The sequence below is a fragment of the Pteropus alecto genome, unplaced genomic scaffold, assembly GCF_000325575.1.
Source record: "Pteropus alecto unplaced genomic scaffold, ASM32557v1 scaffold156, whole genome shotgun sequence".
In the NCBI taxonomy this organism is placed as follows: domain Eukaryota; kingdom Metazoa; phylum Chordata; class Mammalia; order Chiroptera; family Pteropodidae; genus Pteropus; species Pteropus alecto.
The window spans coordinates 1,441,966-1,465,773 of record NW_006437746.1 but is presented as its reverse complement, the minus strand read 5'-3'; the positions used below and the strand labels follow the sequence as shown (position 1 = coordinate 1,465,773).

Here is a 23,808-nt window from a genome sequence, read left to right as displayed (position 1 = left end):
TCAATTCGAGAAAATGCAAATTAATGACAGAAGGCAAATCATTGCCTGCCTAGGGAGGAGAGAAAGGGAGTGGATGCAGGGATTACCAAGAGAATCTGAGGAAACACTTGAGGGTGTTGCTATCTTGTTTGTGGTGATGATTTCACAGATGTACATGTGTCAAATGTATCTAATTGTACATGCAGTTTATTGTATGTCAGTTGCAACTTAAAAAAGCCATTTAATAAAAATACCACATCAACAAGTGTTCCTCTAGTGCATGACTTGTGTGCAGCTGCCCCACATGCAACCCCAGCTCCTCCATACTCTTGTTTACTGGATGAGACCGGTGGTCATATGCTTGGATGTTGTAGCATTGTTACATTGCTCTGGAAGTTATTAAGTGCCTGCTTTCAGTTTTCACTTACATCTTTGTCGATGGTAAGAAATGGCCTTTGGTCTGTGCGCCACACTTTGAGTCTCACAGTTTTAGAGCAGTGCTTCCATACTCTCTTATGAACTGTTTTTTCCAATCTTAAAACGGGGCCCTTTTTTGTATACCATTCTGAAACCACGCTACTCTGCTTCACGGGCACACTAGTGATTTGATTAACCTGTGTTCCGGTATGTGAATTCTGGCAGTGAGTGTATGTGATTTTCTTAGCATGACTCCTAAAATGTTAACCAGATCTGATAAAACACACTGCTGAATCTCAAAGTGGATTATGTTGAAACTTTGGTTTAATATTCCTACTCTCAGAGTTTTGAAGGAATCATTTTAAAAGTTTAATGCAGAGTAAGAAATTTTCAAACTAGGGTGTGTGGGAGAGTACTAGGGACCTGGCATGGTAAAATCTGTTTGGATCCTGGTAGTTTGAGTGAGCTGGGTGGAGAGTGGCTGGACGTCTCTCAGCCTCATACCCTGTCTTTTAAGACAGAGCAACAGCTGCGTCACAGGACCAGCGATGCAGTGAAAGAGCCTGGTAACTGATAGGTGCTGTATGGGCATAAGTTTATTTCACTGGATATATTTTTACCTTCATCTGGGAGGGTTAGTATTTTTTGGGGGGGGAATAAGGCCCATATTTTGAAAATAATTTGGAAATTTGTTCTTAAAAATGGAAGGTGATTTTCGTAGTATCTTGCCTTTCACATGTAGGTTAAAGAACTGAGAGTTACATATTAAATAATATACTTTTTTTTTTCTCTTTTCAGGCAATTACTCTCTTAACTGAATTAATTAGGGAAAACTTCAGGAACAGCAAATTAAAACAGTGCCTTTTACCGACCCTCGGGGAGCTGATCTACCTTGTAGCTACCCAGGTGAGACTGTGTGCTGAACTCTTGACATGTTCTGACGTACCCTGGGTGACAGGTATTAATATCCTGTAAAAGTGTTTTGACTTTGCCCCTTAGAGCTTGCCTTAAGAACTTGGGAGAAGTTTTATTTCTGGAGGAGAGAGGCTATCAGTGTCTTTTTATCTGTCTTTCCCTGTCTATATCTTCCTTCTCTCCCAGTGCCTTTTGACTTTGAAGGGTAAGAGATGCTCAGGTCACATTTTAAAACCAGTGGACTGAAAGTCCAAAAGTACTCCCTAGGGTGCTGCCATCTTTGACTCCTTCAGGAAAGGAGATCGGCCCTTGTTTCTCTCAGTACGAAAGCTCTATTTCAGTGTAAAACAGCACTTCGTGCAAGTATAGCTCTTCACGTGGCCATGAAAATTTGTGACTGCAGAATTTGACTTCTTATTTCTTATTTTTTTTAAAGATTTTTAAATTAAAATATATCTAACATACAATATTATATTAATTTCAGGTGTACACCATAGTTATTCAACATTTATATACCTAAAGAAGTGATAACCACAATAAGTCCAGCAATTGACTTCTTATTTCTTAAGTTACAATATGGAAGTGCTATTGAATTCAACATAGGAAAACTTTATATTTCATTAATGTGATTTTTAAGGATAGTATTGAATAGATATTGATAAGTTATGTTCCTCATTTCATTTGGTCTTCTTGAGAGTTTTAAATAAGTACCAGTAAGTTATAAGTGAATCAGGGTGTTCTCCTATTGTATTTCTGATGTTTTGGTTATAGAACTTGCTTAAATGTTATATAACCTCAGTATTCTCGGTCTGTGAATTAAACTTTCTGAACAATCATCATTTTAAGGCAACTACCATAATTGTTACAAGACGCAAGTGTTTAAAACCATTTAGTTCTGTAATTATTATTGAGAAGCTGGTACAGCAGATCTCTCCTTATTCTTCCTTTTCATAAACGTCTTGGCTATTCCTGGCCCTTCGCTTGTCAGAACAATTTTAGAATCAGCTTGTCCAATTCCGTAAATCATTTAAAAAGAAAACTGCACTGACTGTGCAGATCAACTTGGGAAGTACTGATCTCTTTATAATTTTGAGTCTTTCTGTGCATATTTGGAATTGTACTGAATCTATGTATCAGTCAATTAGGAAAGTATTGATATATTTATAGTATATTGTCCTCCAGTGAACAATGGCATTTCCATGTATTTATGTTTTTCAGAATATTTTCATTAAAGTTGTTTCTATTCATAAAGCTTTTGGACCTCTCTTTGGTTGAATTTATTCTTGGGTAATTTTATATTTTGAAGAGACAACACATTTGTGAAGCTAGAAAACTAAGTAAAGAAAAGTATACAGGGAAAAGTCTCTTTCCTGTTTTTGTTGCCCATCCACCTGTTCCCTAATAAATAACTGTTATAACTACTTCCTTGATTATATTTACAGAGTTACTTTTTACATATGATCAAATAGAAATGCAGATTCTTATCTTGTTTCATTTTATATAACAGGTAGAATAGCTTGCTTTTTTCAATTATAGTTATACACTATCAAGAATAGTGTATGAAGGTATATACACGAAGCTGTTCTTAATTAATATAGATGTTTTTCTTAATCATTACTTCTTTCATCCATCTCTCCTCTTTCTTGTACTGGAACATTTTCATGTGTGCCAAGTTTTGTGAAAGGCTATTTTCCTTGCGTTTCTCTGGGGGCGATTTGATCTCTGATGCATTTTAAGGATGTTAGAATAAAACTAGTTGCTTTCTTGGAAGAGTGGTCAGGCACCTAGTCTACTATCTTATCAGGGATATAATTGAGTTATTTCTGTTAATTGAGATATAACTGACATACAATAAACTGCACGTCTAAAGATTACAGTTTCATCAATTTTGATATATGTGTATAGCTGCAAAACCATCATCACAATCAAGATAATGAACATATCTATCACCTCCAAAAGTTTCCCCAGCATCCTTTGTAATTCCTCCTCCCTGCCCCTGGGCAACCACTGATTTGCTGACAAGTTTGTATTTTCTAGAATCTTACATAAATGGGACCACATAGAATTATATTCCTATTTGTTTCTAAAAGTAGATCTAGAGAATCATTTTCCTTGGTACTTACTCTAATTGGATATAAGTTAGGCTATTTTAATCAAGCCTGTGTCTGTGGCCGTGACACTTCAGCACATCTTACAGCAAGCCTGAAAAGGACGTTCTCTCCCTAGGTCTGCAAAAATCAGTAACTTCATGAGATGAGGGCTTTTGTGGAACTGTCACTTCGAATGAATGTAAACCTTAAAATCTCAAGTCAGTGCTGACCTAGTAAGGCTGACCTGAAGTGATAACATTACTGTATCTAATATTGAGAGCTAAGCCCTGTCCTATTGATGCTCTGGTAAGACCCCAAGGTTACAAGCTGGAGGACAGACAAGCAGAGCGTGCTTTTGCAGAGGATGTTACGAGGCGATACAGTTATAGTTTATGTATTTTTTTCTTACTTTTGTCAAGGATGCTTCCCACCGTGAGTCCCGGTATAATCATCTCTCATCTGATGTGTTGTGAAAACTCCCAGATGATCTCCTTGCTTCGCTCTTGTGTCTGTAAAAGTCTTTTCCAGACGTCAGGCAGAGTGAGCCCGTTAAAAACGCAGGAGAGACGGCTGTGTTACTCCCCTGAGCTCTCCAGCATTCCTCGTCTTGCTCACTGTCACAGAGCCCTCCAGTTGCCTTCTTGGCGTGCGGGCTGCCTACTCAGAGCCTGTATGACCTCAGCCCTCACTGCCCCCCGCCTCATGTGCTGCTTCCAGCCACACCGACCTCCTCACAGCAACTCGAACCCCCATGCCATGCTCCTGCCTCCACTCCTCTGCACCGCCGGTCCTCCTGCTTGCAGTGCACCCCCAAGATGTTCTCTCTGTTCAAATGGATCCCTTCAGAGGGTCTTTCCCTGCGCACAGTCTTCTTCTAAGCCCTTACCCTGACGTGGTTTTCTTTGTACCACTCATCACTGTCTTGACTTATTTGTTTTGTTTACTTCTTTTTAAATCTCTGTCCCTACTAAGCACTATTCAAGCAGAAAATTAACCTGTCTTGTTCATGGCCGTGTGGCCATTGTGTAGAAGAGATCCTGGCACATAGTAGGTGCTTTTTTCATGCATGAACTGCACCAAGGTCAGTGGGACAAGAGGGAAGTGAGTGAGGAGGCAGGGATGGAGAGACTGGCAGGGACATGGTCATGAAGGGCTCTCGGCCAAGTCCCATGTCTTCCTCTGGTTCCTAAGAGCCAGGGGAAGTCACGAAGGCTTTAAAGAAGGGTAATGATGTCATCTCATTTAAATGCCAAAGCGATTATCTGGTTTACATATGAAGAATAGATTGGAGGATGGTAAGAGAGGTGTCTGAGAACCTAAGTGAGAGTAAGCGACATAGGAACAAAACTAGAGAAGAGCCTGTTTCAGAGACGAGAACGTCATCGGACCTGAATATAACTCATGGTTCAAGAAAAAGCCCTGGAAAGAGCCCGTGGGGTTGAGCGACATGAAAGTCACTGGTAACTCAGCAAGAGCTGTTCTTCGTATTTATGCACTTTACCTGGAGCGAGGCAGACAGAGGAGGTCAAATTGGAGCACGTCGAGGATTTTGTGAGAGGTGGGGTAACTGACAAGGTCAGCGTGAAGTGAGATGGTTGTGAAAAGGGGTGGGGGGCAGAGGGCTGAAGAGTGGGAGACAGCGAGCCTGTTCCAGTGGAAACGGGGGCCAGTGGAGACGGGACACTGAAAATTTAGGAGCAATGAGGGATAGTTCGTAACCTAATGATCCAGAAGAGGGTGGGATGGGAGTGGGATTCTGGCCTCATGGGGAGGGGCTGGAGGAGCCTCTCCTGGTACAGCCACTGGGAATAGGTAGCAGACGGCTTCAGGTGAAGGTAAGTTGATCCTTTTCTCATGACTTCCACGATCTCTGTGAAGGAGGAAAGTAGGTGAAGTGTGAGCGTCACAGGTTTGAAATCGACCTTTTGGAGAGGAGATTGGTTGGAGAGAGAAATAGTAGGTCTGGAGAGCAATGCTGAAGGTCCCTGGGCTTCCTGATCCTGAGTCTGAGTCCATGGACTCTGTGTTCTTGGCGGCATCTCTCCACGAGCCCGGCTGCCTGAGCGCAGGCCTTGGAGGCTCCTTTGAAGGTTGGAGTTAGGGGAAGGGAACACCCGGGGGAGAGATTGTTCAGGTTTTTGGCGGGAGTGGTTAGATGACAGATCAGGGAACCTTAGTGGCTGGGAGTGGGGGAGGGAAGGAGACAGACTGAGGGGGGAAGAAAAGGGGTGTGGTCTGGGAGAAGGAGGATCTGGAGGCCCGTGATGCTAAAGAAAGGTCCTGCTGGACGATTTCAGTGAATGAGATGGAGGGGGAGAAAGTTGTGTTTGGAGGTTAAATTGGGTGCCGAATTAGTGATTTTCAAGCTACAGCAGCTTGGGATGATAACGTCTAGATTATTATCATATGTGGAATCCTGTGACTCGTACAGTTTTAATGGGTCACAGTTCTCATCATTGGTGTAAAATATATTTGGATCCGTAAGGTACTAGTTTTAACATTTGGACAATGTCAAAGAAATTTTTTTCTCTAAACAGAACCTACCTTCTTCTGCTTTTAAATAATTTTTTTTTTTACTTTTCTCTGTGGTACCTGATCATTTTGTGATTTGCTGTGTTGCGGGAGGGCTCTTGTGATTATTACCCTAATATGGTTCTTCCATGGGAGAATTATTGCTAATGTCATTAAAATCAGTGTACCCCTTAATTTAATTGCTCATTTTTATTTGGCACATTGTCCTACTAGGTAACGTACTTACTGCTTTTTACTTGTGCTTATGGATTATCCTGAGATAGTACTCGAACCGTGTGTTCTGTGCTTTCAATCATTCCAGATAATGTGATATCATTTAGATGGGAGTATTTATCTGTATTATCATCTACATTTATCAGTAGAGTGGTTTCTCTATTAGCCAGATCATATTGTCATTTCTCGCTTCTCTTGATCTAGCTTCCGATGAGGGGATCTTATCAACATCATATAAAACATTACGAAAAATAGATATATGTGTATGTACAATGCAGTAGAAGACCCCTAATCAGACTGTAATCGTCAGGGAGGAAATAGTGCTTTACATAGAATGTTAGGAAGTTTTAGATAGTTTGGGCATTTGAAACTGTGCCTTTTTCTTGAATGGGTTAATATCTTTTGTGCTGTTAGCTTCACTGTCTTTCCTTCCACTTCATTTTAGGAAGAAAGAAAAAAGAACCCTAGAGAATGCTGGGCTGTTCCATTGGCCGCGTACACAGTGCTAATGAGGTGCCTTCGGGAAGGGGTAAGGCTTCTCTGTTGTGCTCTGTAGACTCCCGCAATTGTAATAACCTTCAGGCGCTGAGTGAGGATTGTAGCCTGCAGCAGTGCAGGAGCCTGTCAACCAGGCATTGCTCCTGAATTTAAATAATCCCGACAAGCCACCCTCAGCAAGTGACCTGTGGTGGAGCAGGTGTAAAAATGCACCAGCGTTCTCATTCACTTTTAAAAAGATGGTAGTAAATATAAACCACATAAATAGCTTTTAATAACATTCTTAGTTCTCCTCTGCCTTTGAAAGTTATCGATGTACCAGTTTGGTAAGCAAGGTTAATGCAGAGAATTTTCTGTGAGCCTCGAACGCCCCCATGGTTATCTTGTCAGGTTGCTATTCTGCGGTTCAGAAACAGGGAAGCTTCCACTAGTATCCATTGATTTTAATATTAAGTAGTATTTAGTATGTGATGTGATTTTTCAATTTAGTCACAGCTGGCTAAAAACCAGCCAGCCGGCCAACTGACTGGCTTATATATGTAGCTCCTATGTGGAACTACAGAAAGGATTAACCTAGTGAAAAGTTGGCATTTTCTGTTTTCTTTAAACTATTTGACATTGTTTCACCCAAGGCAAACCCATAGGCTAAAAACATTCTTTAAGGAATGAAAAAAATGTCACAATAAACATCTTCCTTTTGAGTTCATTACTACCTGGTAATGGAATAATGTTCCAAGGGTAAAATACCCTGCAAAGTTTTCCCCCAGTGATCCTGAAATGAAGTTTGAACACTTTCTAGCCTGTAGGGTTTATACTTAGTCACTTGTCATTATGGGATATGAATGAAGCCAGTAAATTGTACTTTATCAGTAATACCAGAATCAAGTCATGTTTATCTATAGTCTAAAGACACTCATGGGTTTATCATTCAAGGACTCAAGCTAGGCACTCTTGAGGGCTCACAGATGAAGAAGGTGACATTTCTCTCCATACTCAGATCCTATCTATTGTGGGAGATAAGATAAAAATATAAAGTGGAATGTGTCAAGTAAATAAATGCAAAAGAACAAAATGCAGGAACTCAAAGGAGAAAGAAATCTTCTAGGAATTTTTTTAACAGCGTAAAAGACATTTTTAAAACTTTATATCTTTAATTTTTAAAACTTAGATTAATGTCTAGTAAAAGATTAATTCTAGTCTACGAAGGTTTTTCCTTTATTAGATATCTTCTCTCTACCCCTCCCATATTTTTCATTGCATATATAATATGAAGAATAATGTTTGATATCCATGTGTATTATTAAATTATTGTTAATAATTCTAAAATAATGATATTTTATATTTTAATAACGTACTTGTCTTTTTTACCTTGGGATATGTGGCAAGTCTTGTATATTTTTAATAAAGAAGGGGTAGGATCCAGACCTCTGTAATTTATGAAAATTTTATGTTGTATATTTGAAATGCAGTTACGTATGTGTTTGGGCAGCATGTACACTAACAGTGTCCCTATAATACAGATAAATTAGGGGGTGATTAGTCCCCCTAAAAAAGATTCCTATTTTTACAAAAATAATTGTAGCAGTTCTTTAGTATATAAGTCTAATGTATTCAGGACAGTCGAAGGTAAGTAATTTTTAAGTCTTTTATCTTCAACAATTAAAAAGTTTTTTCCATGTAGAAAACTTTTTCCCAGCACTGATTAGTATTTCTGAGTGTAGGTATTTCCCTTGTGAAATATATCATATACAGAAGAGTATATGAAATATGTATATGAGTAAAAGCTCACATTCTCACAGTTTATATTCTCACCTGCAGGTTGTCAGAGTACCCGTTAAACCACATCTTCTCGAACATTTGTCTATCAAAAGTTTGGTCAATCTCATGTCATTAAATGGTTTCTCATAATAGTATTAATATGCATTTTTCTGACGACTAAAAAGGATGACTATCCTTTTCTGTTTATTATGGTTTTTGAGGTTTCCTCTTTAGAAAACCAGTTTTTTCCATTACTGTGTAGGATTTCTGTACACCACCCCCAGCTATAAACAGTTATAAAATGTTTCCGATATTAGGGAAAAAATGAAAACTATAGTGATCACCTTTATTTTTATTATCTAGATTCAACAGTTTTTAGCATATCTCTTACTTTGTTATAATATCCATGTGTATGTGTATTTATTATTTATTCATTCGTTTATTTTCTGAACTGTTTGAAAAAAAAATTACAGATGTCATAAAATTCTATCCATAGGAATTTGTATGTGTTCTGGATATTAACCTTTTATTGCTTATATGTGTCATAGATACTTTCTAATTTGTGATTGGGCTTTTTATTCTCTTTATAGTGTCTGTTGATAAGCAGAAGTTTTTAATTTTATCGTAGCTAAATTTATCAATCTATTCCTCTTTGATTTGTGTTTTTTTATATTAAGTTTATCTACTCCAACATCAAGATGGTCTATTACATTTTATTCTAAAAGTTTTCTTTTTCCTTTTTCTATTTAGAACTTTATTAGTAATCGTTTTGTGCATGTGCGTGCATGCACATGTGTGTGTGTGTGTGTGTGGTGCTATATATGGGTACAGTTTTATTTTTAAAAATAAATATAAGTAATTAGTTATCCCAGCATCATTTAATGAAAAGTTGTTCTTCTCCCTGCTGCCCTGCAGTGTCACCTGTCATATTAGTATATGTGTTTTTTTCCTGAACCATATTTGGTTCTGTTGGCCTATTATTTATCTCTGTGCCATAGTATCTAAATTAACCATCTTTATTTTTAAATTTTTTTTTTTTTTTTTTTTTACTATATGGAGAATTTTCCCCTACTAATGTAATTTTTTTCCCAGAAGTTCTTAAAAAACTTTTTTGTTCCCTTTTACTCGTATTTTTTTTTGTTGTTGTTCCTTTTTACTTGTATTTAATTTTTAGAGCCAACTTTTCAAGTTTACCTTTGGATGTTGATTAAGAAGATGTCTATAAATAAATTTTGGGAGAATTTGTTAATATTAGTAGGAAATGGAAGGCATACTCAATGAAGAGACTACTAATAGGAGAATGATACACTGATTTCTTTAAAAAAAATACTGGAATAAGACAACCGATTGAAGTACCCCTGAATTCTTGGTGACAGCTAAATGCATTCAGTTTATTGCTTACGTTAGCTCTCAGATGCAGGCGGCATTCTTCACAGCGAGCACTTATGAAACGTGTGTTGTGTACTGGCTGGGCACGGGAAAGGTAGAGGTGATTAAGACACTGCCCTGTCTCCATTTATTGGGAAAGGGGAATTTTCGTTCTCCCTTGTTTTGTATGCCGGCCTTTTATTGTTTTGTAACTTCATTTGATTTGTTTTCTATCTCGTGTAGGCACTATGACATTTAAGACGAATAATTTTCCTCTCGATCTAGCATTAGCTGTATCCCATTAGCTTTGACATGTAGTGTTTCCATCATTGTTATTTTATAATAGTCCCCAGTTCTAGTTTAAAATTTTTCCTTGATCCAGGGTTGTTTATGAGGTGGTTTTTGCAGGCGGGTGGCGTTTAATTGCCTCTTTTTTATCTCGTTAAAATAACAAGGTTGCATTACCTTATTGTCAAGAATGTTGTCTGTCCTATTTTCCTTGGTGTTTGAAAAAAAATTGGGGTAAAATATATGTAACAGAAAACTTGCCATTTTAACCATTAATTATACAGTTCTGTGGCATTCAGTACATTCACATGGATGTGTTACTTCTGTTGTCTTTAAATATATTGATATGTTATTTTGCCTAACTTATTGAGATTTTTTTCCCCTGGTTTCAAAACTTAGTAATGTGCCTCACTGAACATGGGCTGTTAACTCTGATGTATGCTGCTCATTTTCTCCCTCTAATCTCTGCATTGGGAAGAAAGCAGTATAGAAATTTTGCTTCATTTTAATTTGATATGCAGACTTCTTAGAAGACAATTTTAGCTTTAAATTATATATATTTTTTGTTCCTTGTGCATGGAAAACTAGCTTTGCCATGGGATAGTTATAAGTGTTATATGAATAAGGGGTTTTCTAGTCAAATATACTGGGTCACACTGGGTTGAACAAGATTGAACAGTTTGGTTTGTTTTTAGTGCTTTTTTGAACTTTCAGTTATGACTCTGCTTGGGGAGATACTGTATGCAGCATTTTTGAAGTTCTTTGGCCACAGACCTGCCTTATCCTGCAGCGCGTTGTGGAATGCACTTTGGGAGAGGAAGCTACAGTCTCATGCTGAACCTGCAATCACTTTGTTAAAATAGTTTTCGGGAGGTTTTCTTTTTTTAAGGTTACCTAAGAAATTGTGACACTGTTTTCCAAACAGGTCAACCTGCTTTATGCACATGATTTCTGTTACTTTAACAATGGTGATAGAGACGTTGAGTCAGATGTTTTTTGTCCTCATCACAGATGTAAGTCCTCCTCAGATGGAAAGAGAAGCCTTCAGAGTGAGAGACTTATGGTAGAATACACACACACAAAAATAGGAAGATTTGGTATAATTCTTTGAAGAAGAGTGTGGTAGTATAGAAGAACAGGTATCTCTGAAACTATGATATCGAATCATAGTTTCAGAGTTGGGGCCAATGTTTTAGAGACCTGAGCTAGGAGTCAGGATATGGCTTTCAGTCCCACATGTGCAGCTCGTTAATGGTTTGTCACTGTCCGAGTCCTGGGGGGGCCCCACCTGGTGGTGGTTTTTTCCTGCCCATTAGGTCAAGCTCCTTAGACTGATAGACATGTAGTTACAGATACAAATCTATCTATGCTGATTGTTTTCCGTCTCTTTTATCAGCTACTGATATGTTTAAATTGCCTTCTTTGTTAGGATTGCATTTGTCAAATTTTGCTTTTATGTATTTTGAGTATTAGTTATTAGATATATAGAAAATTTAGATTTTTTTTCCCTTTGGTTTATTGAAATTTTTATCACTAGATTGTGATCTTTAAAAATCACCGTTAATGCTTTTTGCCCAAAGTCTCTTCTGTCTGATATTAATTAGTTATACCATCCTTCTCGGGGTTAGAGCTGACTAGTATATCTTTTTCCATTCTCTTATTTTCAGCCTTTCTAAGCGAATAATTATATTTTTGATGTGCCTCTTCATATTGCTGTATTTTTAAAAAAATTCTGTTTTAAAGTCATTTTCTCCTAACTGTAGCATTTAGTTCATTTAAACATAATTGTTGATTTGGTTGCATTCATAGCTGCCATCTTATTTTGTGCTGTTCGATCTGCTTTGTATTTTTTTCTTCATGTCGTCTTATTTTTGAAAGATAACATCTCTTATTCTTTTAGTAACTTACTCTACTGCTGTTGTTTTTGGAATATATTTTTTTCCGTGGATACAGCTGTAGGCTGATAGTACTTTTAGCAATTGAAGATACTGTTTCACTGTCTTCTGCCTGCAGCTGTTGCTTTTAAGAAGTCAGCCATCAGAGCAACTGTAGCTTCTCCTTTAGCTTCTCATGTGCTTCTCCTCCTGCAGTCAGCTCTCCTCAAAATACACCTTCAGCCCCCACCTCTGATCACAGGGTGTCAGGGAAATGGAACAGCGTTTCTTGCTCCCATCTATTATACTAGGTTGTAGCCACTGGGAGCTTTAGCTTCAACTGGGGCTAGGTGGGGGGAGGGCTTCATTTGACTTCCTATGTGTATGCGCCCTCACCCTGGCCCCTCATTCCCCTTGTTCACCTTGTTGGACAAATGCCGCTGGGACAAACATCACCTTAAGTGCTCTGGGTACCTCTCAGGGTTCTTGCCTACACAGTCACTGGCCTAAGAACTTGGCACTAGTTCATTGATGCTTTAAGAAAAGGTTTATTTATTTTCTTATTATATAGTTAGCATTTTTAGTTGCTTTTGAGGGATAGAGTTGTCCAGATAATCTAGCCCACAATATTGGAGGAAACAGAAAGCCTATTTTCTTGATTGCATGAGTTACTAAAATGATAAACCATGCGAAATAAACTTTAGGAACCTTGAAGCCTTTAGAAAGATCGTGGTTTTACTAAATGTACAAATGTGAAAATAGTTAATGTCAGTATTTTAGATGTTAATTTTGGTATTCCACTTTGGGAAAGTAGGCATGTAGATTATAATTATATTGGCAGCAAACTTTCTTTTTTGTAAGACTGCCTGTAATGCATTTGATCTACTTAACACCATTAAAACACAGTACAACTCTTCATTAAAAGTCTGATTACCATAGGCTTATTTTCATAGGATCATTTTCTAATCATCATAGCTTTTATCCTCATGATATGACGAAATAGGTCTTTGATTCAAATTAGTCTTTGGCAGATATTAGTTCAGTCCAGTTATCCCTTCCAAAGAGTTAATTAAGCAGAAAATAGCACCGATCTTAGTGCTTGTGTGGTGTCATAGAGGTGATCCCAGAGGGACCAGGATAGCTCATTTTGGGTAGCAGCAAGTCCAGTTGGCCTGACAGCCTCCCTGAGTTTATAGAACACTAGGATGACACATGGCCTCTTTTTAAACTAGACGCTAACATAGTTGTGATTTTCTACTACCAGGAATGAGTCCTCTAGGAATTGACTGACAGTTGCGATGTAAAGCACATGTAAGGTATTTGAGAGGGTCCTCCTCCAGCGCCCCCGCAAGACAGCATCTTCCCCCACTCCACCTACATTCAGGAGAAAGGTTTCAGAACCTAGTGAGAAATGAGACAAAGAGCAAGGCATGTGGGACAAAAAATATCAAGTGTGTAGGTAATGAGAGCCAGAGTCGAGGACATAGCTTCTCTCAGTGAGCACACAGGCTTCCTTATCTTGAACCCCCACATTAGGGAATCTTAGGACCCTGGGTATAGCAGCACTGACCAAGAGGAGTCCTTATCCAGGTAAGACAGGGTGAGAGATACGAGAAGATGGCTCTGTTGGGTGGACTTGTGCCCAGTTTGTTCTTTTCAAATTTGCCAACTAAACGGAGCACTTTAGTTCCCCTTGGGTTGTGTAGAGTAAAGGAACAGAGAGAGGTTAAAAGTGTTACGTTAATGGATTCTGGCTGCAAGGAAGGAAACATCAGGAATGGAATGGAGAGGAAACATTCCCTCCATTCTAGAAATGAAATGTGTCAAAGTTTGAGGAAGTTCAAGTATCTTTAAAATTTCTTTTCCAGCAGCTTTCCAGTCTATACTGCATGATAATAATAATAGGAAGAAAAGCCAACACATTGAGAATTAACTCCTTTTTCTGACCTAGATGAAGTATTCATGTGTGTTGTCTATTTAATCTTCAAACTGCCTTGTGTTTTATTCTCTTTTATAGATGATGAAGCTGGAGCACAGAGATGAAAATGCCCAAGGATGTAGAGCTAGTAGACTATAAAACCATGGCATGAACCTAGCTATAACTCAGTGTCTTTTCATTGTTTCTTTAAAAATATTTTTTCATGAAAAATACATGAAAAGTAATGCACATATACTGTAACGATACAAATGATGTGCAGATATCTAAAGTAGAGTTAATGGTCATCCCTTCCCTGCAAGCCACATCTGTTGTAATTACTAGCAGCGGAGTATTGTATATCTTTCTAAGCCCTTCTTTACTAATATATTTATATGTTTATTTTTGTTAAACAAACATGGGATTATATTATACATATAATTCTTCAGCATATTTAAAAATATTTTTAATTGATATATAACATATAAAATGCTTAGGTAATTAGCGAGTATGTATTGCAAATATTTTGCCTCAGTGTGAGACACTGTGAGGTTTAATGGTGTCATCGTGAGTAGAAATTTTAATGAAGTTTAATTTAGCAATTATTTTTCTTTTATGCTTAGTGCCTTTTTTTTTGCCCTCCTGCCTAGGAAAGCTTTGTCTACTTCAGGATAGCTAAGTTATTCTTTATATGATCTTTTCTAGAAGATTTTTGGTTCTAGCTTTTACATTTAAGTCTGTGATTCATCTCAAATTAATATGTGAATGTAGAGTTGACTCGTATTTGTTTTATGGTTCAGACTATAGTCCAACATGGTAATATTTTATGTGATCTTTGAAATAATGTACTTTCTACTTTTGTCGAGTAGAGTTAGACATCACAGTGGGCTGATAGTGTTATCCTGACTTTCTGGCTACTTGTTCTGTCAGTTATTGAGAAAGTATATCGAATTCCCCAACTAAAATTGTGAATTTATCTATTCTCTTGATTTTATCAGTTTTCGCTCCAGGTATTTCGAAGTTCTGTTACTAGGAGCATAAATATTTAGGATTGTCATATCCTTTTGTTGAATGACTCTTACCATTGTGAAATGACCATTATCCTGGAGATATTCTTTGCTTTGAAATCTTGGTTTTTAAAGTAACATACTCACTCTAGCTTTCTTTTGATGTTACCATGGTCTGTCTTTTTTCATTCTTGTACTTTTTACCTATCTGTGAATTATATATAAGGGAATTTCTTGCAAACTGTGTACTATTTGATTTTGCTTTAAAAAAAATCTAATTTGAGAATCTCTGTTGTTCATTTAGTGTGTATAGACCTTTATATTTAGTGTGATGGTTGAAATGGTGGGTTTAAATCTGCAGTCTTGCAATTTGTATTCTATTTGTTTGTTTTTTATTTCTTCCTGCCTTTTCAACGATTCCATTTAATCTGCTTTATTGGATTGTACTTTCCTTACAGTATGTATCTCTACTTTATCACAGTTAACCTTCAAATAATGATATACAGATTCATATATAATATATAAGAACCTTTATAACAACCTCACACCAGAATTTACTGTATATAATGACATGTTAATTCATATATACTATTTAAGAATTATGTATAAGAACCTTACACCACAGTGCATCTGGTACTCCCTTTCTAGCCTTTCTATTCTTGTACATTTCATTTGTAACATGTTTTTTGTTTTGTTTTGTTTTTTCAGCGTTATCATGGTATAACTGATACATGAAATTGGAAGATATTTAAAGGGTACAAAGTAATGATTTGAGATTTGATATACATTTTGGAAGGAATTCCCCCATTGAGTTAATTAACACGTCAATCACCCCACGTGTTTACCTTTTTTTTTTTTTTTGCAGGAACATTTAAGTTCTGTCTTATCAACTATAGTCACCATGCTTTACATTAGATCCTCAGATCGTTTCCATCTTGTAGCTGAAAGTTTGTACTTTTTACCAACCTCTCCCTATTACTTTTACTTTTGTTTTTTGAAAGGTGTAATTTTGGGGTATGGATTTGTATGTTGAAAGTTACCTTTTTTTTTCCTTTTGCTACTTTAAAGATATTGCTCTACTGTCTTCTGGTTTGCACTGGTTTCTGATGAGAAGTCTCCTGTCATTCCTACCTTTGTTCCCCTCTACATAATGGGTCTTTTTATTCTACCTGCTATAAAGATTTCTCTTTATTACTCTCTTTATTTTAGCAGTTTGATTATGATATGCCCTGGTATGATTTTTCTTTGTTTCTTCTGTGCGGGTTCATTGAGTTTCTTAGATCTAGAGTTTTCATGAATTTGAAAACGTTTCTGCCAATATTTTCTTCAAACAAGTATTTTTTTCCGCCCCTACCCCACACTGCACATATTCTTTTGGGATTCTCACTGCACATACATTAGGTCATTTGAAGTTGTCCCTTAGTTCACTGATGCTCTGTTCTATTTTTTAAAAATTTTATTTCTTTTCATGTTTTTTTTTTTTTTGGATAGTTTTTATTGGTTATCAGTATGCCTTCAAGTTTACTAATCATTTAGTCTGCAGAGTCTAATCTGTTAATGCAGTTTAGTGTATTTTGCATATAGGAAGTTGTATTGTTTATCCTGAGGCTTTTGTATGTTTAAAAAAAATATTTTATATCTTTTTATATCTTTGTATTTCTTTTCTTATTGTGCTTATGCTTTCCTCTTCCTTCGTGAGTTTTTGGACTATATTTATAATAGCCATTTTGACATATTTTACATCTAAGTCTATCATCTATCATTTTTATTGATTGACTCTTCTTATCCTTATGAGTCATATTTTCCTGTTTTGCATGCGCAGTAAAATTTAATTAGATTTCAGACATTGTGATTTTCATATTGTTGGGTGCCGGAGTGTTTTTATATTCTTTTAAGTACTTTTTAAGTTACTTGTAAATAGTTTGATCCTTTCTGAGGCTAGATTTTAAGCATTGTTAGGACAATCCAGAACAGCCTTTGGGGTTAATTTGATCACACCACTGAGGCAATACCTTTCATAGGATTTTCCTTGATGCCCCATATTTAGGTGGTCTTTGGCCAATTGGTACACTTTTATTATCAGCCCTGAGTGGTTTCTTAGGATTGTTTTGCCTGCTCTTTATGACTTTAAAATTATCTTCCAATTTTTATATTGTGTATTTTTCAGATTAGTTAAGCCTTTTTATTAAATATATATTAAAATTATGCTAGTTTTAGCGATTAAATAATTATTGGGAATAATTTCATAGTAGCTTGAAATAATGATCACACCTCCTAAAATACCTAACACATCCAGAAGCAGATAGCATCCTCTTGGTATCGTTTGTAGTAGTTATGAGAAAATAACATGTATATGTTTCTCATGCTAAATAATACCCTTTTAACATTCTCCTTGTTCTCTCATTGTCTAGGAAGAACGTGTTGTGAATCACATGGCAGCAAAGATTATTGAAAATGTCTGCACTACCTTTTCTGCTCAGGCCCAAGGCTTTATTACAGGAGAAATTGGACCTGTTTTATGGTACCTGTTCAAACATTCCACTGTTGATTCTCTGAGGATAACAGCAATATCGGTAAGATGGAGCATATTTGGGGGATATATTTGCATATATTTAAACACCAGCTTTGTAAAAACTGCCAGAAATAGAGTAAATTTAATTAGATAAGTAGGAAATAGAAATCTCAGAGTAATAGATGGTGAGAACGATAACCTGATTTTATCCTAAAGCAGACTTTTCGATACTGGGGCTGGAAAACCTTGGGACTTGCAGGAAATTCCAATAGGGTCTTGCCAGACCATGATATTATGTTTTGAAAAACTAATGGGAGGTGATAGTGGAAAACTGTGCCAGTAGCTAGGGTACAGGGTTTGGTTTGGTATATTTTTAGTGTTCCCTGACTATTCCTGTTTCGTTAGTGCTGTGTTTCAGATTTTATACTAAATGGGTTATCATGTGGTTCAGACGAGTTCATTTTAATGTTCAGGCCTTAGTGGTTTTGCAGGTTTTGTATTTTGATTGGTCATCTACTACTTTACTCGTATGGTTATAATGACTTGGTGTAAAGGATGATCATGTATGAAGATGTGTTCACATGGCTGTATCAGTTTTATAGTCTGTTGAGCAAATACAACCCATCATATGATTTGTTTAAATACTCTTTGATCACCAAGCTCATTTGGATTCTCAGCATGTTATGGGAACCTCATTGTTTTTCTCTCGTCTGCCCATTCTTGCACTTCTCACTCTGGCAGTTTCATAACTTACCTCTTTCCTTAAATCTCCCAACCCACATTTTTCTCCTGCATCCTTAGTAAACGACTTCCCCCGATACTTCCCAGAGAAAAACGAAGACATCCATTGGGAATTATTCTAACTTCTGTCTACCATATCCATAGACATATTTACATCCACACCTATCCTCTCTCAGTTCTTTCCCTCCTGTTATAATTGATGAATTATCCCTTCTCCTGTCACAAACTTCTCATATTTCTCCAGATCTTCCTGTTTCCTTCTTGGGAACCTCACTCAAGGTTATTTTTGCTCTTTCCTAAATCTGTAACCTGTCCTTGTTTACCAGAGCCTTCTAATCAGCATTCAGACATTTTCTGCCGCATTAAAAAAATAAAGCACATGTACAAACATATCAAAAGCTTTCTCATCTGCATATCCCCCTTCATAGCCATACTTCTTTATATAGAGTCATTGCCACAAAGTATTGCTTTTTTCTGGCCCATTTCCTCTTCAACTCAATCTGGTATCTGTCCTAAAAGTGTCACTCAAACTGATCCTGCTAAGATCTCTGATGACTTTCATGTTGCTAAATCCTGTGGATATTTATGGATATTTTATGTTCTTAAATTTACCTATGTAATTTTGAAGATGAAGGGCTAACAATCTTACTCACTGAATATCATTAAGTAAAGGCTATATAGCATCTCCCTCTCTGTCTCTGTCTCTCTCTCTCATACACACACCTCTCTGCTTCAGGAGCCACATGCTTTCAAAATTACAAAAAATCCAAATTATGATTTGAGTAATTGCAGAGAAACCATCAGGGGGTGTTAGAAAGTATACCAGTGAACTTTCTTGAGACATCTTGGAATTATATCATAAGGCATCCATTTTAATCTTGGGCTTTTACAAAAATCTGTCTTACTTTAATTGGGTTAATGTTATCATTTCCATCTTTATATTAGCAAAGTTTGTTTTCTTGGCAAAGTTTTTTCCAGTTATTTCCACCAGAGTTTTGTACTTTCTAGCCCTTTCTTCATCTGACACATTAAGCTTCATTCTTTCATCTTGGGCTTCTTATATTTTGTTCTTAGCATTCAACTAAATAATTAATTTTACACTAAAATTTTGCCAATTATCCCCAGTATGTCTGTTTTTTCTTTTCTGCTCCAGGATCTTATTCAGTATCATGTGTTACCTGTGGTTTTTATGTCTCTTTAGTCTCCTCCGAAATGAAACAGTTCCTTAGCCTTTCTGTGTACTTCACGTCATTTACAATTTTAAAGAATACAGGGCTTTTATTTTGTAGGGTGAGGCTCAACCTGGGTCTGTCCCATACTTCTTCATGAAACTTTAGCCCCATCGAGGACTCCTACCTGAACCAGACACCTCTGTGATGGTTGCCATCTGATCATCTGTTTGTATCATCCCTTTTATATGAGAGGTTAGCAAATATTTTCTATAAAGGGCCAGATAATAAATATCTTTGTCTTTGTAGGCCACATAATGTCTCTGTGGCATATTCTTGTTTGTTTTGTTTTAGTCTGTTAGTCTATTTCTTAGAAAGCTTTTTATTTTTTTAAAATAGACTTCAAAATTCTGGAGGTAGCATAATCTTTTTGAAGGAAATTTCGAGGTGAATTTTGAACTGGAACTGTTGTTTCCAGTTTTAGAATGTAGTCTCAAACTTAAAAAGATTTACTTTTAAAAAGTAAATACTTCAGAACCAAATCACTGAAGATCAGATTTGAGATTTAATTTTTTTTGGTTCAGAAAATACAAGCACTAATGTGCTCTTAAGCCTCCATGAAGCTGTCACCTGTGTGTGATGTCCAGAAACGACCAGTTTAATGGAAGATCTCGTAGGCTTTTGAGCAGCATTCTGAGGAGAAGCTCTTTGGTTGTCCTTGAAGTGCTCCAAGTACACTAAGAAGGAGTCTGGACCAATTTCTTATCAAGAAATGTTCCATTATGACTGGGTATGGATTTCATATTGATAGAAAGTCAGTTTTACTGATAAGACTTACTGTTTCTCTGTGTCGAAGTCACTGTTGGGAAGAATCCTTAATTTGCTTGAAAAATTCTGATTGTAGCACAATATTGAGAGACTCCATTTAAAATGTTCTTATTTTTTAATCCTTGGAATATAAAAATAATGAAATAATTCTGTTTTGGTTTCAAAAACAGCCATTTTCTTAGGTTTATTACAATGAATATTTAAAACTTTCACTTTCAGAGCAAGGTTTGTTTTTAGTTAATTTATTTTCCATATTCCTGTTTTCAGATATTAGCTGCTACTTTTCTACTGAAGCTTACACAGTAGGGATTTTAGACTTGAAGAACCCTACTTTCATAGTTTTCAGACTGTGACTTCTGACCTCTGCATCTGTAACTCCCTTGGAAGAGAGGAGAGAGACTGAAATGTTATTTGAAAGGTGTTCACAGTAGAGTTTAATTATGTCGTGGAATTTCATTTGGATATGGCTATCTGTAAATGAATACAATGGTATAAGTTTGAAATGGAGTCAATGATTGTTAATTTTTTCCAGCTCTGTTGAGATACAATTGACATATAACATTGTGTAAATTCAAGGTGTACAACATGTTGCTTTGGTGTTTATATAGGGTTAGCTAACACCTCCATCATATTATATAACCACCTTTTTTTTTTTTTTTTTGGTGGCGAAACATTTAAGATCTATTCTTTTAGCAGCTTTCAGGTATACATTACAATGTTACTAACTATATTAGATTCTGAGAACATACTCATCTTGAAACTGGAAGTTGTACCGTTTGACCAGCATCTCCCCATTTCCCCCCACTTTCTTGACCCTGATAACCACCATTCTAGTCTGTTTCTATGAGTTCAGTTTTTCAAGATTCCACATATAAGTGATATCATACAGCATTTGTCTTTGACTTATCTCGCTTAACATAATGCTCTCAGGGTCCATCTGTGTTGTTGCAAATGGCAGGATTTCCTCCTTTCTCATGGAATAATATTCCATTGCATGTATATACCACATCTGTGTCCCTTCATCTGTTGCTGGTGCTTAGGTTGTTTCCATACTTTGGCTATTGTGAATAATGCGGCATTGAACATGGGGGTGCAGATATCAGTTTGAGATCCTGTTTTCATTCGTCAGTGATTATTAAGACAAGACTTTTATAAGTATATCAAGACTTTTATGTGATAATCAGTTCAATGAGGAAAGGGATATATATATATATTCTTTTAGAGAACAAAACTAAGTGCTTTGCAAATGTTCATTTTTCAGTATATTTGTTGACTCAGTAACTTCAGAAATGGTGGTAAATACATACATTATGAATAAAATAAACTTTCCTGTAAATGTTTATTTCCATATAGTACTTGACAAAATGTCTAATATAGTCATGGCATTGAAATGTAATTAAAATTCTTATAAGATAATATTCATTTATTTGAAAAATTTGAACAGCGCAGACATAACCAGTTGACCCTTGCCCTTTCTCTACCGTCACCTCTCAGTCTCACTCCCATGAGGCGTTTGGAGAGGGTCCGTCTAAATTTACATTGTTACTATGTGCATTTACCTCCTTCTGGTTATAATGAGGTCATATTAGCATTTTCATGCAGACTGGAAGTGAGGTTTAACATAAATACATATACTTTAAACATTTCATTTTGGTGGAAGACTAAGTTTTATTCCAGTTAATACTTGTTTTCCTTAGCAATAGGAATAAGTTTTTAAAAGCATTTTATTTTATTAGTTTCAAGTATATAGTACATTGGTTAGACATTTATATAGTTTATGAAATGCTCCCCCTAATTGCTCTTTTCTCCACCTAGCCATTATATTACTGCTGACTGCATTCCCTGTGCCATGCTCCCCATCCCCGTGACCATCTATCAACTACTAATTTGTACTTCTTTAACCCTTCACCCCATTCTCCCAGCTTCCCAACCTGCCTCCCCTCTGACCGTCACCAGATTGTCCTCTATATTTATGAGACTGTTTTCGATTAGTTTGTTATTTTTGTTACTTAGATTCTGCATATAAGTAAAATCATATGGTATTTATCTTTGTTTCCCTTGGCCAAGGAGGTATAGCCAAAAAGAATTTACTAGTAGTGGTATCAGAGAGTTTTATCACCTATGTTTTCTCCTGGAAGTTTTATGGCTTCAGGTCTTACATTTAAGTCTTTAATCTATTTTGAGTCTATTCTTGAATAACTTTTAAAGGAAGTTCATTCTTGGGAATAAAAAAAATTTCAATTTTTTTCCTGAGATGTTCAAGAAAATGAGACTATTTTTCAAAGTCTTTATCTTTTCCCTCCTTCCCTCTCGCCTTTCTTTCTTTTGACATCATAATATTTTTAACAGTTCATCTTATATTTGATTTTTTTCATTATCGATAAGGTTATAAATCTGTTTCAAATATACATCAGGGAGGAGGTTATATTATATGACATTAATTATAATACATGTTTTTTTAAAGCTATTTCTAGCTTAAATTTATTTCTCTCTTAGGAGTCTCCTATGGAATATGACCATCCAGATCTTTTGCTTAAAACTTCTGATGTCTTCCCACTGCTTATTGCATAAAATTTGAAGGCCTTAGCTTTATAGACCATCACTGGTCCAGCCTACTTTTCTAAATGGATTATGTGGTCCTCTTTCTTCCTTCACCTGAACTATGCTCCAGTTGTATCAGACAACTTGTCTTTCCTAGAACATGCTCTGCATCTTCACGTCTCCATGTGAATACTTGTTCTCCTCTCTGGCTAGAATTTTCATTCCTTTTCCTGTCCATTTCCCACTTACCCTTTAGAGACTCGTTCAATATCATCTTACTTATGTAGCTGTTGTTGGCTTGATTTTCCTGTCTTTCCAAGCATAATTACTGAGTCCACTTCTATTAACAATACGTATTAAATTTTATTAGTTTATTAATTACAAGTTTTATCTCTAATAGTCTTTGAGCGATTTAGGAAAAGCTCAAGGGTCTGATTACCTCGTTTGAATTTCAGCTTTGCCACTTACAGCTGTATGTCTTTGGGCAAATTACTTAAATATTTTAAGACTTAGTTTTACTATCTGTAAAATGGTTTATAAGAAAACCTTTCTTATATGTTGTTGGGAGAATTAAATTAGATAGTCTTTAGATATTCTCAGATAGTGTTCTTTGTATACTAAACAATACATGTTATTTACTTTTATGACTGTCTTTTCAGCCTTTAGCTTAATGTCTGCATAAAGAAGGCACTTAATTGTGTTTATTACTTAAAGGGAAGTTTTTCTATATAGACCTGTGAATTGCTTTATCATTTTAGTTAGCTCCTCCTAATTTTTTTTAATCGAAGGAAGGATTTAAATTTTTCTCTCCGTCTACCTCCCCCCAGCTCTTCATAATTTATGTGATTATTATGAGTCTCTAATGTTCTAAAACAACTTTAGTTTTCATCGGCAGCTGGATTATTGTTTTATTTTTAAACGTGTTGAACTTTTCCAACTTTCTTATGCCAAAATAAGTAACGAGGGAGCCAGGTAAGTGCCTTCTTTCACACAGAAGCGTGCGTTATCTTTCCGCGGCCTGCTTAGTTGCCTGACAGGTCTGTTCTCCTGTCCCCACAGGCCTTGTGCAGAATCACTCGCCATTCTCCCACTGCCTTCCAGAACGTCATTGAGAAGGTGGGACTGAACTCGGTCATAAATTCCCTGGCCTCTGCCATCTGCAA

General features: G+C 36.4%; 1 protein-coding gene across 1 annotated transcript in view; it reads left to right on the top strand.

The window, feature by feature from the left end:
- ULK4 (unc-51 like kinase 4) overlaps window positions 1-23,808 on the top strand; it is a 386,787-nt gene that overhangs the window by 59,455 nt on the left and 303,524 nt on the right. The window contains 5 exon segments of the mRNA XM_015591710.2: window positions 1,195-1,302; window positions 6,592-6,675; window positions 17,266-17,427; window positions 23,705-23,805; window positions 23,807-23,808. The exon segment at window positions 23,807-23,808 is cut by the window's right edge and continues 59 nt beyond it. Coding sequence (XP_015447196.1) covers window positions 1,195-1,302; window positions 6,592-6,675; window positions 17,266-17,427; window positions 23,705-23,805; window positions 23,807-23,808 — 457 coding nt within the window.